The sequence below is a fragment of the Panthera onca genome, chromosome C1 (assembly GCF_046562875.1).
Source record: "Panthera onca isolate mPanOnc1 chromosome C1, mPanOnc1 haplotype 2, whole genome shotgun sequence".
NCBI lineage: Eukaryota > Metazoa > Chordata > Mammalia > Carnivora > Felidae > Panthera > Panthera onca.
In genome coordinates, this window is record NC_138346.1 from 550278 (window position 1) to 561893 (window position 11616).

At 56.1% G+C, this 11616-nt stretch overlaps 1 protein-coding gene and 1 long non-coding RNA gene across 4 annotated transcripts; one reads left to right on the forward strand and one right to left on the reverse strand.

Moving 5' to 3' along the window:
- Positions 1-1001: 1001 nt before the first annotated feature.
- DTYMK (deoxythymidylate kinase) lies at positions 1002-9871 on the forward strand. Of its 3 annotated transcripts, XM_078450623.1 has the most exons (5): positions 1016-1197; positions 1908-2016; positions 4470-4560; positions 5297-5494; positions 9447-9871. In XM_078450623.1, the coding sequence occupies exons 1-5, from the start codon at positions 1068-1070 to the stop codon at positions 9555-9557; spliced, it is 639 nt and encodes a 212-aa protein (XP_078306749.1). In that variant the 5' UTR covers positions 1016-1067; the 3' UTR covers positions 9558-9871. The 3 variants fall into 3 exon arrangements, with proteins under 3 accessions (XP_078306750.1, XP_078306749.1, XP_060480409.1); XM_060624426.2 differs by lacking the exons at positions 1016-1197; positions 1908-2016 and adding an exon at positions 2064-3184; XM_078450624.1 differs by lacking the exons at positions 4470-4560; positions 9447-9871 and having other exon boundaries at positions 1002-1197; positions 5369-5493.
- LOC132672407 (uncharacterized) lies at positions 6621-9451 on the reverse strand. Its single transcript, XR_009607506.2, has 3 exons — positions 8175-9451; positions 7277-7378; positions 6621-7179 (listed from the first exon to the last, which is right to left on the reverse strand). It is a non-coding gene; the product is annotated as an uncharacterized LOC132672407 (long non-coding RNA).
- Positions 9872-11616: the final 1745 nt, after the last annotated feature.

Consider the following 11616-nt stretch of genomic DNA (forward strand, 5'->3'; position numbering starts at 1 on the left):
TAAAGTTATTCCAGGTATCTTGGGTAAGAGCGGCATCAGGGTCTTGTACAAACCCTAAGACCTGGGGGGAAAAGTCAGGGAGATCGCGACCGAGGACGTGGGTGGTGCGGGAAGCCTCGGCAGTCTCCTGGGCTGCAGCAGGGAAGCCTGTGCTCCAGGAGGCTCGCTGGAAAATTCTACCTGCAACTGCCTCCGATCCGCAATCTCTAATCCAGTTATGGAGGCTATTCCGGGAAACGTGGCCCCCAGCTGATTACCACCCGAGCTTGTGTGTCCTGCTCCCCATGTGACGGCACCTGGGCAGGGCCCCCGGGAAGCGAGCAGGTGGCGAGGGCGGGATCCCGACGGTGGTACAGCGCCCTCACCAGGCGAGGCCGGCGGACTCCGCAGCAGCACAGTCTCACCTGAAGCACCCCAAACGGCCCGGGTGTCCCTAACATGACATCAGCACACAGGAGAGGGCGCTTTCCGGACTCCAGGAGCTCCTCTCCACCCTGAAGCTACCCCCCCCCCCCACTTGCCGTCGCCCCACGGCAGGAGTCGGGCACAAGGCGGCGGAACAGCTGCCCCCGTCCCTCTCCCGAGAGCCCGCCTGTGTCTTCTGAAGCGCACCCCGGGCCTCAGGAACAGCGACAACGCCACCGCTTCCCCGCGACTGTCGCGGAACTAACGGCCGCCACGGGACAGCTCAGTCCGTCCACCCGAGGCACGGCCCGCAGCCCCGGGCCACAGCGGCCGCAGCCCGGGCCCGGAGACTGGGACTCCGCCGGAAGGGGCAGTGTCCGACCAGAGAGCCTTCGCCCCACCCCTGGGCCAGCAGCCAATCCCAGCGTGCGGCAGTGAAGACGGCCCACCTTAGTCAATCCCAGAGCGCGCGCGGGCGGCGCTCCGCTGACGCAGATATTTCAGCCGGGCCCGCCACGCGCCGCGGCTAGGGGTTCTTCCCAGCGCGCACTGCGACCGCGCCCCTTTCAGCCAATCACAGCGCGCGCCGCGGACGCCCGCCAATGGGCGCTCTGAAAGGCGGGGCGGCCCGGGACCGCGGCGGGTGGCGGGAAGGCGCCGCGATGGCGGGCCGGCGCGGAGCCCTCATCGTGCTGGAGGGCGTGGATCGCGCGGGAAAGAGCACGCAGAGCCGCAAGCTGGTGGCCACGCTGTGCGCCTCGGGCCACCGTGCCGAGCTGCTTCGCTTCCCGGGTGGGTGTGGCGCCGGCGGGGCGGACGGTGCGCGGTCCCGCTCGGTCTGGTGTTTGTGCGGCTCCGTGGGTCTGTAGTGGACGTACGACCCGGCGGCACTCTCTAAAGCGGGGTCGTGACGTGGTCGTACGCTCAGGAGACTGGTGTCGCGAGGTGACGACCCGATCTGTCACCCCAAGCAGTGTCCTGGCGCTGATGTGTAGTCCGTACCCCAGTGTCTGCTTTTGGTTTTCTGGATAGCTGTTTGCTCCCGGGGGGGGGGGGGGGGGGGCGGGCGGTATGGGATATTTTTAGTTTGTAAAGTAAAACTTTTGATCTCCAAAGTGCTTACGAAAATTTCGTCAGTGCTTACGTTATCCAAAAACACCTTAAGGCCTACGAAATGGGTAAGGAAATGAGGGTAAAATGCTTTTTTGAATACCGTTCTAATCAGTCTGCAAATCTTATGAATAGTTCTTTCGAGATAACTACTTTGTGCCCTCATTTCCTTTTCTTAAAGCATCTTTCGTCCCATCGTGTGTGCACGCTGCTGCCCTGTCTCAGGGAAGCTCCTTTGGCTTCAGGGGGAGGTGTGAACCTGTGTACACACGTGGTACCATAAAACAAAGTTCGACCTGAGTGTGGGACCGGAAGCTCAGCCCCAGCTATATTCTACTTCAGGTGGAGAGTCTGTCCTCACTTTTGTGTCACCCCCTCTTCTCTTTTTTTAGAAAGATCAACTGAAATTGGCAAACTTCTGAGTTCCTACTTGGAAAAGAAGAGCGAGGTGGAAGATCACTCGGTGCACCTGCTTTTCTCCGCGAACCGCTGGGAGCAAGTGTAAAAACAACCTTTGTGCCGTCCCTTCCTGGTGTGCTGCTTCCTTCTTGAGCCTGGGTGAACGGCAGCTCTTGATTCTGAAGGGTGTTGGCAGGAACGCCAGTAATGACACTTTTAAAAGTGTCAGGCTCGTCCCCCGTGACCCGAGGTCTTAGAGCTCCATAGTTCCCAAAGAGCACTGATTAGTGCTTTTCCTTCCTCCTGCCCTGCCACCTTTCTGTTATTAATAGACATTATTTAGGGTAGGTTTAGGTATACAGAAAAGCTGGTGAAAAGGTCAGAGTTCCTCCATACCCCTGTCCCTACCCCCTCCTCCATTTCTCATGTTATTGGTTAGATCAGCGAGTTAACTTGTTACAGCGGGTGAACTGATGTTGACACATTAGTAACTGAAGTTCACAGTTTACCTTCTCCCCGCCCCTTTTGTTTTGCCTCCTCTTACTCAGCCTCTTCCCTCAACATGTAACTTTTACACAGTGCCTGTGGGGTATGCTTTTAGGTGCTTTTGTTTCCATTTACATACACCTGTGTTGTTGGGCTTGTTTTGTTTTGTAACATAAATAAATGGGATCCTCCCATACAAACCACCTCCTAACTTGCTTCCTAATTCTGGCCTGCAGAGTTCTGACTTCCCTGTGGCTCTGGGGAGCTTTTCAGAAAGGCTGCTCCACAGTAGATGCAGCTAGATGCCTGCTGACGGCTTTGCACTGTCCCCCCTTATGAGCAAGCCTACGCTGCTTTCTTCTGGATCCCCTGTGTCTTATTTGGAAAGGTCTTCCCACTCCAAGTATTAGAAGAAAGTGAGATCATTTTTATAATCTTTACTACATCTGGAATTCATGGACATAATTGGTCTGACTTTGCTTTTTGTGGCTTTGTAGAAAAATAAGTCCACTTAGAAATGAAAAATAATGCTGACTCCACTTCCTAGCGAGTGATCTTGTCCCTGGCACACAGGTCTGCATGTGGCACCACTCCTCCTTCAGGTCATTCCAGCCACTACCATTTGCTCAGTCAGATGCGAAAGTCCTCGGGTGACCGGTCAGATGCCAGGTTCACATCTGGCACCATTGCCCACCAGTTGTGTGACCTTGGTCCCACGCAGCCCCTCTCAGCCACAGCTGCCTCATCAGCATCGTGGCCATGGTGGCCCCTCTTGTAGATCCAGGTGAGGATCGAGTACAGCTGGACAGGCAGGCCTGGGAATGAGTGCCCGGTTAACCTGGGCTGTTCTGAAGCACTTCTGTGAAGAAACTGCTGATTTCCTCCAGCCCTTTGATTGTCCACCTTTTTGCTCTGCTTAATTGACTCAATTGCTGGTTCCCAGAGATACTTGTCTTCTGGCTTCTGTACAGTCCGGGGGCACAGACTGGGTGGCACTGCCCTCACAGAATGGGGGCAGCACCCTGCACTTCCTTCCCCGTCTCTGCCAAAACCCACCAGTCCTCCAGGGGCACCTTCCCACTCCATGCAGGAATTCATTCCTGGAAATTAGGGATTTCTTTTACTTCCCTAAATAGCAATTTAGCCATTTTCTACTCCCTTCTGTGCCTGTCTACCTGAGATCTCAGGGCTGGGGGCTGACTAGCCATCACCCGGTCGGGGACACCCTTGGCCACCTGTGCATCCTCGTCCCATCCTTCAGGCTCGAGGCCGCAAGCGTCATCGTATCTCCTCCTGGTCTCATCTGCTCCTTTGCCCTCCTGGGTTCTGCTTCTTTTCAGCAGGGCAGCCTGGCCCCTCTGCACCCCCACCCAGACAGCCCCAAGCCTCCCTCTGCTCATCCGTCTTTGTCACTTGTATCTGTGGTGCTTTAGTGGACTTGTCTTTTCTACGTTGGGCTTTGCCGGGAATGCTCCTGTGGCATCTTCTAAAGAGAAGATCCAGGAGTGCCTGGGTGGCTCAGTCGGTTGGGCGACCAACTTCAGCTCAGGTCATGATCTCACAGTCCATGAGTTCGAGCCCCGTGTCAGGCTCTGTGCTGACAGCTCAGAGCCTGGAGCCTGCTTCGGATTCTGTGTCTCCCTCTCTCTCTTCTTCTCCCCGCTCTGTGTTCTATCAAAAATAAATAAACATGGGGCGCCTGGGTGGCTCGGTTGGTTAAGCATCCGACTTTGGCTCAGGTCATGATCTCATGGTCCGTGAGTTTGAGCCCCGCGTCGGGCTCTGTGCTGACAGCTCGGAGCCTGGAGCCTGTTTCAGGTTCTGTGTCTCCCTCTCTCTCCGCCCCCCCCCCCCCCCCCCCCCCGTTCATGCTCTGTCTCTGTCTCAAAAATAAATGTTAAAAAAATTTTTTTTTTTTTAAAGCGAAGATCCAGATCTTTTCTGAACAAGAATAAAGTTACAAATCACTGCCCAGTAATCCCTTCATTGCATGGGTTTCTGAACTGGTGAGTTATTTTCTCTGGACCTGTGAAGCCGGGACCGTGGTTCAGAAGCACTCTGTTTTTTAGGCCATTAATTAAGAAGAAGTTGAGCCAAGGCATCACCCTCGTTGTTGACAGATACGCATTTTCTGGTGTCGCCTTCACCAGTGCCAAGGAGGTGAGTGTCTCCTGGCCCCCAGTGTGATCGTGGCAGGTACAGACTCCATGTGTTCATAAAATGCCTTCTAGGACTGCTAGGGTCCCTCTCTTCGCTGGGTTAAGTCGCTCTTTATCGGGAGGAAGAGCACCCAGATTGTTGTCAGAACTCTGTGTTGCTCGGATAGCATATCAGTGCCTCCATTCCATGGTGGGTGTCCGGGTGTTTTCTATTAATTTTCCTCCCCACCGCCCCCCCCCGTGCCATGTACTTGTCGTTCTACGGGGAGAATGGCAGTGACCATGCTGCCCGTTTGTTCTGCTTTTTATTTAGAAATGTTCACATAAGCATCAGCAGAGAAGACGATAACCACCAGCACCATCACCTGCCTCAGAACCCTCTGGTCTCTGAGCTGACCCACCGGGCACGTCACTAGCTCCTTGGTGAACATTTCAGTTCACATCCCAAAATAACTTCTCACTAACATAATGTCACCGTAACAAAGAGGAGCCCTTTCCTGACGCCATCATTCAGTCACGTGCTCAGTCGCCAGTTCTGTCGGGAACTGTTTGATTGGTCTTGTGTTTTCACACATAGATTGAATCAGAATCCAATTCAGGGCCGTACTTGAAGTGAGATCCCTTTGCTGTCTCAGACACACATTAGCTTGTTTTTCCCCCTTTGTTAGGAATTTTGAAACCAAAAATTCGACCCCGTCGTGGCTTCTTTCTCTAACTGTTGGGTTCTCTGTTGCCAGAATTTTTCCCTGGACTGGTGCAAGCAGCCGGACGTGGGCCTCCCGAAGCCGGACCTCGTGGTGTTCCTTCAGTTACGGCTGGCAGAGGCCGCCACCCGGGGAGAGTTTGGCCGTGAACGCTATGAGAATGGGAACTTCCAGGAGCGGGCGCTGCGTCGCTTCCATCAGCTGATGGCGGATAAGACTCTGAACTGGAAGGTGAGGGTGTCTCCCGGTGTCGCCGCCAGAAAGCACCTCAGTCCTGCTGCTGAGCCGAGACACCTGGCAGGCCTGGGGCTCCTCCAGGGCTTCCGTGCACAGCAGACCCCAGCCCTTTGTGGGTTGTGCACAACTAGGGAATTTGGTGCCTGGCGGGTGAGTGGGGGAGAGTTTACTAGATGGCAGCTCCCAGAGTGCAGTCCCGTGTGGTCAGGGCTCCTCTGCTGGCATCATGCCACCCACAGGTCACACCTCGCTTCGCCTTGTTTTTTTTTTTTATTCTGGGTTTTGTTTTAATTTTTGTTTTTTAATGTTTATTTTTGAGAGGGAGAGAGAGTGCACTCAGGGGAGAGGCAGAGAGAGAGGGAGACACAGAATCCGAAGCAGGCTCTATCTAGGCTCTGAGCTGTCAGCACAGAACCCGACGTGGGGCTCGAACCTACAAACCGCGAGATCATGACCTGAGCCGAAGTCAAATGCTTAACTGACCTGACCGAGCCACCCGGGCGCCCCTAAGGTTATTTATTTTGAAAGACAGCACGAGCAGGGGAGGGGCAGAGAGAAAGGGGAGACAGCATCCCCAGCAGGCTCCTCACTGTCGGCGCCGGCCTCATCGTGAGACTATCCCACGAACCGTGAGATCGTGACCTGAGCCGGAGCCAATGTCAGACCCTCAACTGACTGAGCCGCTCGGGCACCCCCGCCTTCCACTTGTAACCTCAGAGTAGCACTCTGGCTTGCTGTGTCTGTTCCACCTCTGATCTCGAAAGTCCTAGCTGGCAGGTTTGGGCGCGGCCCTCTGTTCTGCCTCCACACCTGGGAGTCCTTTGCTACCTCCCTCCCAGCCCTGTCTGCTGAGAGGGGCCGCATCCCTGCTGTGCTGTGGGAGGCCTAAGGGAGTCGCTTTGGCTCCCAGTGCTTTGGCTCCCAGTTCGGCCGTCTTCTCTGGTTCATGCTGCTCCCTCGAGCTGCCTGTCTGTGGCCCCATCCCGTCCCCCACACAGAATTCTGCCTCTCTCGTCAGGGTGCTTTCTCCTGCTGTGCAAGGACAGCGTTCCTGTGAGACTGGCAGTAAGGGAAAGTGGCTTAAAGCAAAGAAGCGATCACCGTTAGTTTATATGGAACATTTCTGAATGTTCCCAGACCCAGAAAATCACCTCTCCTAGGCCCTCGTGACCCATCTTGCTAACGAGCGCCCATAACCCATGGATGTGAAGCCCAGACACTCGCAGACACAGCGCTCTGGCGGCGGGGCGCGGGGACGCGGAGGGCCGTCCCGGGGAGGGAGCCCAGCGGGCCTCCTTGCTGCAAAACCAACGCTGAGCGCCCTTTTCGCCCTTTCCAGTAAAGCGAAAATCCTTGTTGGTTTCTTTTGGTTAGCGAAACCGGTACTAACATCGGTCTTTGACACAGACTTTTGCAAAGCAGGGGACACCATTCCATTTCTGTTCAACGTGCCTGCGTCAGAGCTGGGGGTGTGAGCAGCGTGTTTCTTTCTACAAATGGAAGCTCCAGATAAAATCCCTTTAAGTTTGTTTAATATCAATGAGCTTTTAAACCCATTTTTATACTGATTGATTATATCGTATGCAGAAATTCCAAAGTTCTGTTCCATTTCTGTTTTTCTTTTGTCAATCAGTTCTGCGTGGTTTAAGTTATTCTGAATTTAGAACACTTTGCAAAATCTGCAAGGAATAAGACAGAAATGTCTGCGATCAGGAATGTGAGTGGAGAGGAAACCGTTTCCTACCGACCAGCGCTGGTGCCCTTGTCCTTCCCGACCTCCTGAGTTTTCATCTTGTCGCTTCCTTTAGTCTTAAGAACATTCTGTAATGTTCCCTGTAGGGTGGGTCTCCTGGCATAGAATTCTCAGCTTTTGTTTATCTGAAAATTAACGTTTTTAGCATTATTTTTGAAAAGTTTTTAAGCAAATAACAAAAAGAAGTTACAACTTGCAAGTATAGTATATAAAACTCTCTCCCAGGACCATTCGAGAATGAATTTGTACCCAACACCTGCCCCCTGCCATGTACTGTCAGATTTGGGACTTAACGCCATTGGGTCCCCAGGCCCATTTGGGTTACCCCCCGTTCGGGTTCCCACTCACGTCCTTTTTAACAAATGACTCCACGTACAGTCACGTGCCTGGCCTTAGCCTGTGACTTTCATGACTCTGACACTTCGGAAGTTTCACAGCAGTTGTGGTAGTGAGTCTCAGATGGCCTCTCCTGTTTGCCCACGACCGGATTCAGGTCGTGCGTCTCTGGCAGGGTAGCATTAGCGGGCTGTCGGCTTCCCAGTGCACCCTGCCATGTCATGTGGGATTTCGGCTTGTCCCATTTCTGGTGATGCTTGCTTTGTCGGGTATTTATACTGAAGTGTAGCTGACACACACTGTTAAGGTTAGTGTGCACCACAGTGATGGGACCCGCATGTGCCACTGGCTGTGGTCCCCAGGCTGGGCCTTCCACGTCATGACTCCACCCCGTAACCGGAAGCCTGGCCTTCCCTCTCCCCTGCACCCCCCCCCCCACCCCTTCCCCTCTGGCAACCACCAGTGCGATCTTTGCATTTATGCGTCTCTTCCTGCTTTTTGTTTGTTTAGATTCCACGTACACGTGAAATCATACGGTGTCTGTCTCTGGCTTACTTCACTTAGCCTGCCACCCCCTGGGCTCACCTGTGTCCCTGCATACGGCGGGAGCTCCTTCCGCCCTTCGGCTGAGCGATGTCCCGCTGTGCGCGTACCGGTGACGTTCACCTCCAGGGTGCTTGCTGGGCCCCACTGCGAGGGGACTCTCTGTCTGTAACTAATGCATGTTTTGTGATGAGATTCTTCAAAACCACCAAAGAGTCTCATCGCTCATCAGGTTTTCAGTTCACCTCTACGTCTGTATCTGAACAGACCCGTGTTTTCCTGCTTTACCACCAACAGTCTGTTCGCCGAGGTCTGGCCCACGGGACCCCCGTCCCCACGGCTCCTGTTACACTTCTGCTCCCCAGCACGTGAACATTTTCTGGATTTGTCCTGTATTTTTCCAGCCCAGCTCTAGAATCGGTTGCCTCCCCAGGTTTCCCTGGTTGCTTTTTGTGGCGAAAGGTATTTCTAGATCCGTGTCCAGGGACCCAGGGCGCTTGTTGGTGCTGTGCTGTGTCTGTTCCCAGGCCCTCAGAGGACTAGAGATGTAGAAGTTTCTGTGTGATATGCCATGTGTGAGTTTATATACAGGTGTGTGTGTGTGTGTGTGTGTGTGTGGTACACATGTGTGTGGTTTTCCCATGTGTGTTTATACATGTGTGGTACGCCTGTGTGTGTTTACATGTATGGGGGGGTACACCCGTGTGCGAGCTCATACGTGTGTGAGACATGCCCGTATGCCAGTTCACACCTGGCATGCAGGGTGCAGAATGCAGTCTAGAAGGCCTTCAGAAGGGTGTCACCGGTGTGGGCTCTCGGGCTGTGTAGGAGGTCATTCCGACTCCTGCAACCAGACCTCACGAAATCGTTCCACAGCTGAGTGGGTCTGTGCTCCCAGGAGCCCGGCTGTGTCAGGACAAAACCGTCTCCCCAGGCCTGACTTCTTGCAGAACTTGCCGGAGTTCCGAGCAGCGACCGGGCAGGGCTGCGGCCGGGTGGGCCCTGCAATCCCTGCGCGTGCTCTGAGCTGGACTGGTCGGGGTGGGGAGGCGAGGGGAGGGGGCTGATGGGGAGCAGGACTGGGTGTTTCTCCTGTGTCGGGGCCACGGCAGGAGTGCGGGACGCCTTGGTCCTCAGGACAGGAGCAAAGCCCACCTTCCTGAGCCACGACCAGAGGTCAGAGGGGAGGGTGAAGGACCCCGGCGGCGTGGGGTGCCCCTCCGGAGCCCAGCCCCGCCTGGAGTCCCCGCGCGCAGCGAGAACGGCGAGAAGCATTAACCGTCCTCTCTCTCCCTGCCTCCCCTGTGGGAACAGATGGTCGACGCCTCCAAAAGCATCGAAGATGTCCACAAGGAGATCCACGCCCTCTCCGTGGACACCATCCGGGCCGTCATGCAGAGGCCGCTGGGGGAGCTGTGGAAGTAGGCGCGCAGCGCCCCTCGTCGGTGGCCCCTCGGGGCGGAGCTGCTGGGGAGGTGGACGACCCGACGCCGTGCGCATGCGTGGACCAGCGCCGGCAGCCGCAGGCCAGCCCGTCGTGAGGTGACGGGGCGCAGAGACCCCGTGCGCGCAGTGCCCCCGGGGCAGGCTTCCTCCGCCCGCTTTTACCCCGAGATCCCGGTAAATTACTGTTTTCTCTTCCAGAGGGACTGCATCCACGCGGTTTCATTGAAACGGCAGTCCGCTGAAACGCTCCTGAATCTTTTCTAGGAACTAATAAAAATGATTTGGGGAACGTCCTGCGGGGCAGTCGTCTCCTTAGCAGCCGTGGGCGTGAGGGAGAGGCGGTCCTGGCGGGCCAGCCCCGGCCGGGCCTTCGGGATCCCTGCCCGGCGTTGCCGGCAGCCGCCGCTGGGCCCTGTGCACCTGCGTGCTGGCCCGTCGTAAGCTGCTGTGAGTGGTCTGAGGGCGCGAAGAGAATCGGGGCTGAGGGCAGTGCAGCGGGGGGCCCCCATCCAGAGGGACTGCGGCCGAGGTGTGGTATCTGGGTGACCACTACATCGTAAGAGGTGACGAGAGTAGCCTGGGCAGCGCCCAGGGCCACACTTGCCTGTGCTGGGCAGGGTCGTGCTTGTCTGGGTTCTTGTCTGTGGTCACCGGGCCGGGGGCGCAGGCCTGGACGTGCCCAAGGCGGCCCGGCCCTGCGTCCTGGTCCTCAGGGGGCATCTCAAAGGGGACGGAGGAAATGATGGGTTCTGTGTCCTTTGCTTGCTGAGGGGCCTGGGGACAGCACGGTGTCAGCCTCAGGCATCTGTCCATCAGAGGGTGCTGGTTCTGTCCACTCAGACCGCGCCGCACCCTGGAGGTCACCATTGGGTAACAAGAGCTGTCGGGAACAGGGTAGACTGTGGAGTGCCGGGTGTCCCCCCGCCCCCCCAGTGGTGGCCTGGCCCCACCATCGTTAGCTGCCTTTGTGGTCTTTGACAGAATCGAGGCCTCATGCCCTGTAATGAAAACAGTCGCTGCCCCCCCAACTGGGGGCCCCTGGGTGGTCAGTCCGTTGAACATCCAACTCTTGGTTTTGGCCATCATTGCACAGTTGGTGGGATCGCGCCCTGTGTTGGGCTCTGTGCTGACAGCATGGAGCCTGCTTGGGATTCTCTCTCTCTCTCTCTCTCTCTCTCTCTCTCTCTCTCCCTCTCTCTCTCTCTCTCTCTCCCTGTCTCCCTCTCTCTCTCTCTCTCTCTCTCCCTGTCTCCCTCTCTCTCTCTCTCTTTCTCCCTCTCTCCCTGCCCCTCCCCAACTTGCTTGCACATGCACACTTTCTCTCAAAATAAGTTATAGTAGACTTTTTTTTCCAACTTTTTTTTTTTTTTTTTTTTTTTTTTTTTTTTGGGATAGAGAGAGACAGAGCATGAACGGGGGAGGGGCAGAGAGAGAGGGAGACACAGAATCGGAAGCAGGCTCCAGGCTCTGAGCCATCAGCCCAGAGCCCGACGCGGGGCTCGAACTCACGGACCGCGAGATCGTGACCTGGCTGAAGTCGGACGCTTAACCGACTGTGCCACCCAGGCGCCCCAAGTAATAGTAGACTTAAGAAGCTCCCAAACCAGCATCCCACGTGCCTCCCGTTGCCGTGGGGCAGGCCAGGGTGACTGACACCTAGTGAGAGGTGGGGACTGTCGGGCAGGCGGAGTGGGTGGTGGGTGGAGGCTGTGCCCGGAACACCCAGGCCATGATGGCAGCTGAGGGGACCTCTCAGCTGTAGACAGCTGCACCCCAGGCTAGATAGAACTCAAGCCGTGGGGAGCCACCTGCTCGGCGCTGGGCCGTGGTGGGGTTGGAGGTGGACAGGAATTCGGGAAGAGAAGGACTGCAGCGGAGGCAGAAATGGTCTGACAGATTCCAGCTTTCTCCAGGAAATACGGTGGGTCTTCAAACATCTGGCCAGGTGGCAGCGGCAGGGGCAGGCCTGACCAAGGAGGGGTAGGTGGGGGGGGGGGGGGGACAGGGTCCAGAGCACCCTTCTCTCCGGTGGTTTCCG

Bases quoted from the DNA above. Each gene is read 5' to 3' on its own strand.
- DTYMK (XM_078450623.1), top strand. From the start codon at position 1,068: ATGGCGGGCCGGCGCGGAGCCCTCATCGTGCTGGAGGGCGTGGATCGC. The intron at 2,017-4,469 runs GTAAAAACAACC...TCTGTTTTTTAG, and splicing joins GCGAACCGCTGGGAGCAAGT to GCCATTAATTAAGAAGAAGT. The intron at 5,495-9,446 runs GTGAGGGTGTCT...CTGTGGGAACAG, and splicing joins ATAAGACTCTGAACTGGAAG to ATGGTCGACGCCTCCAAAAG.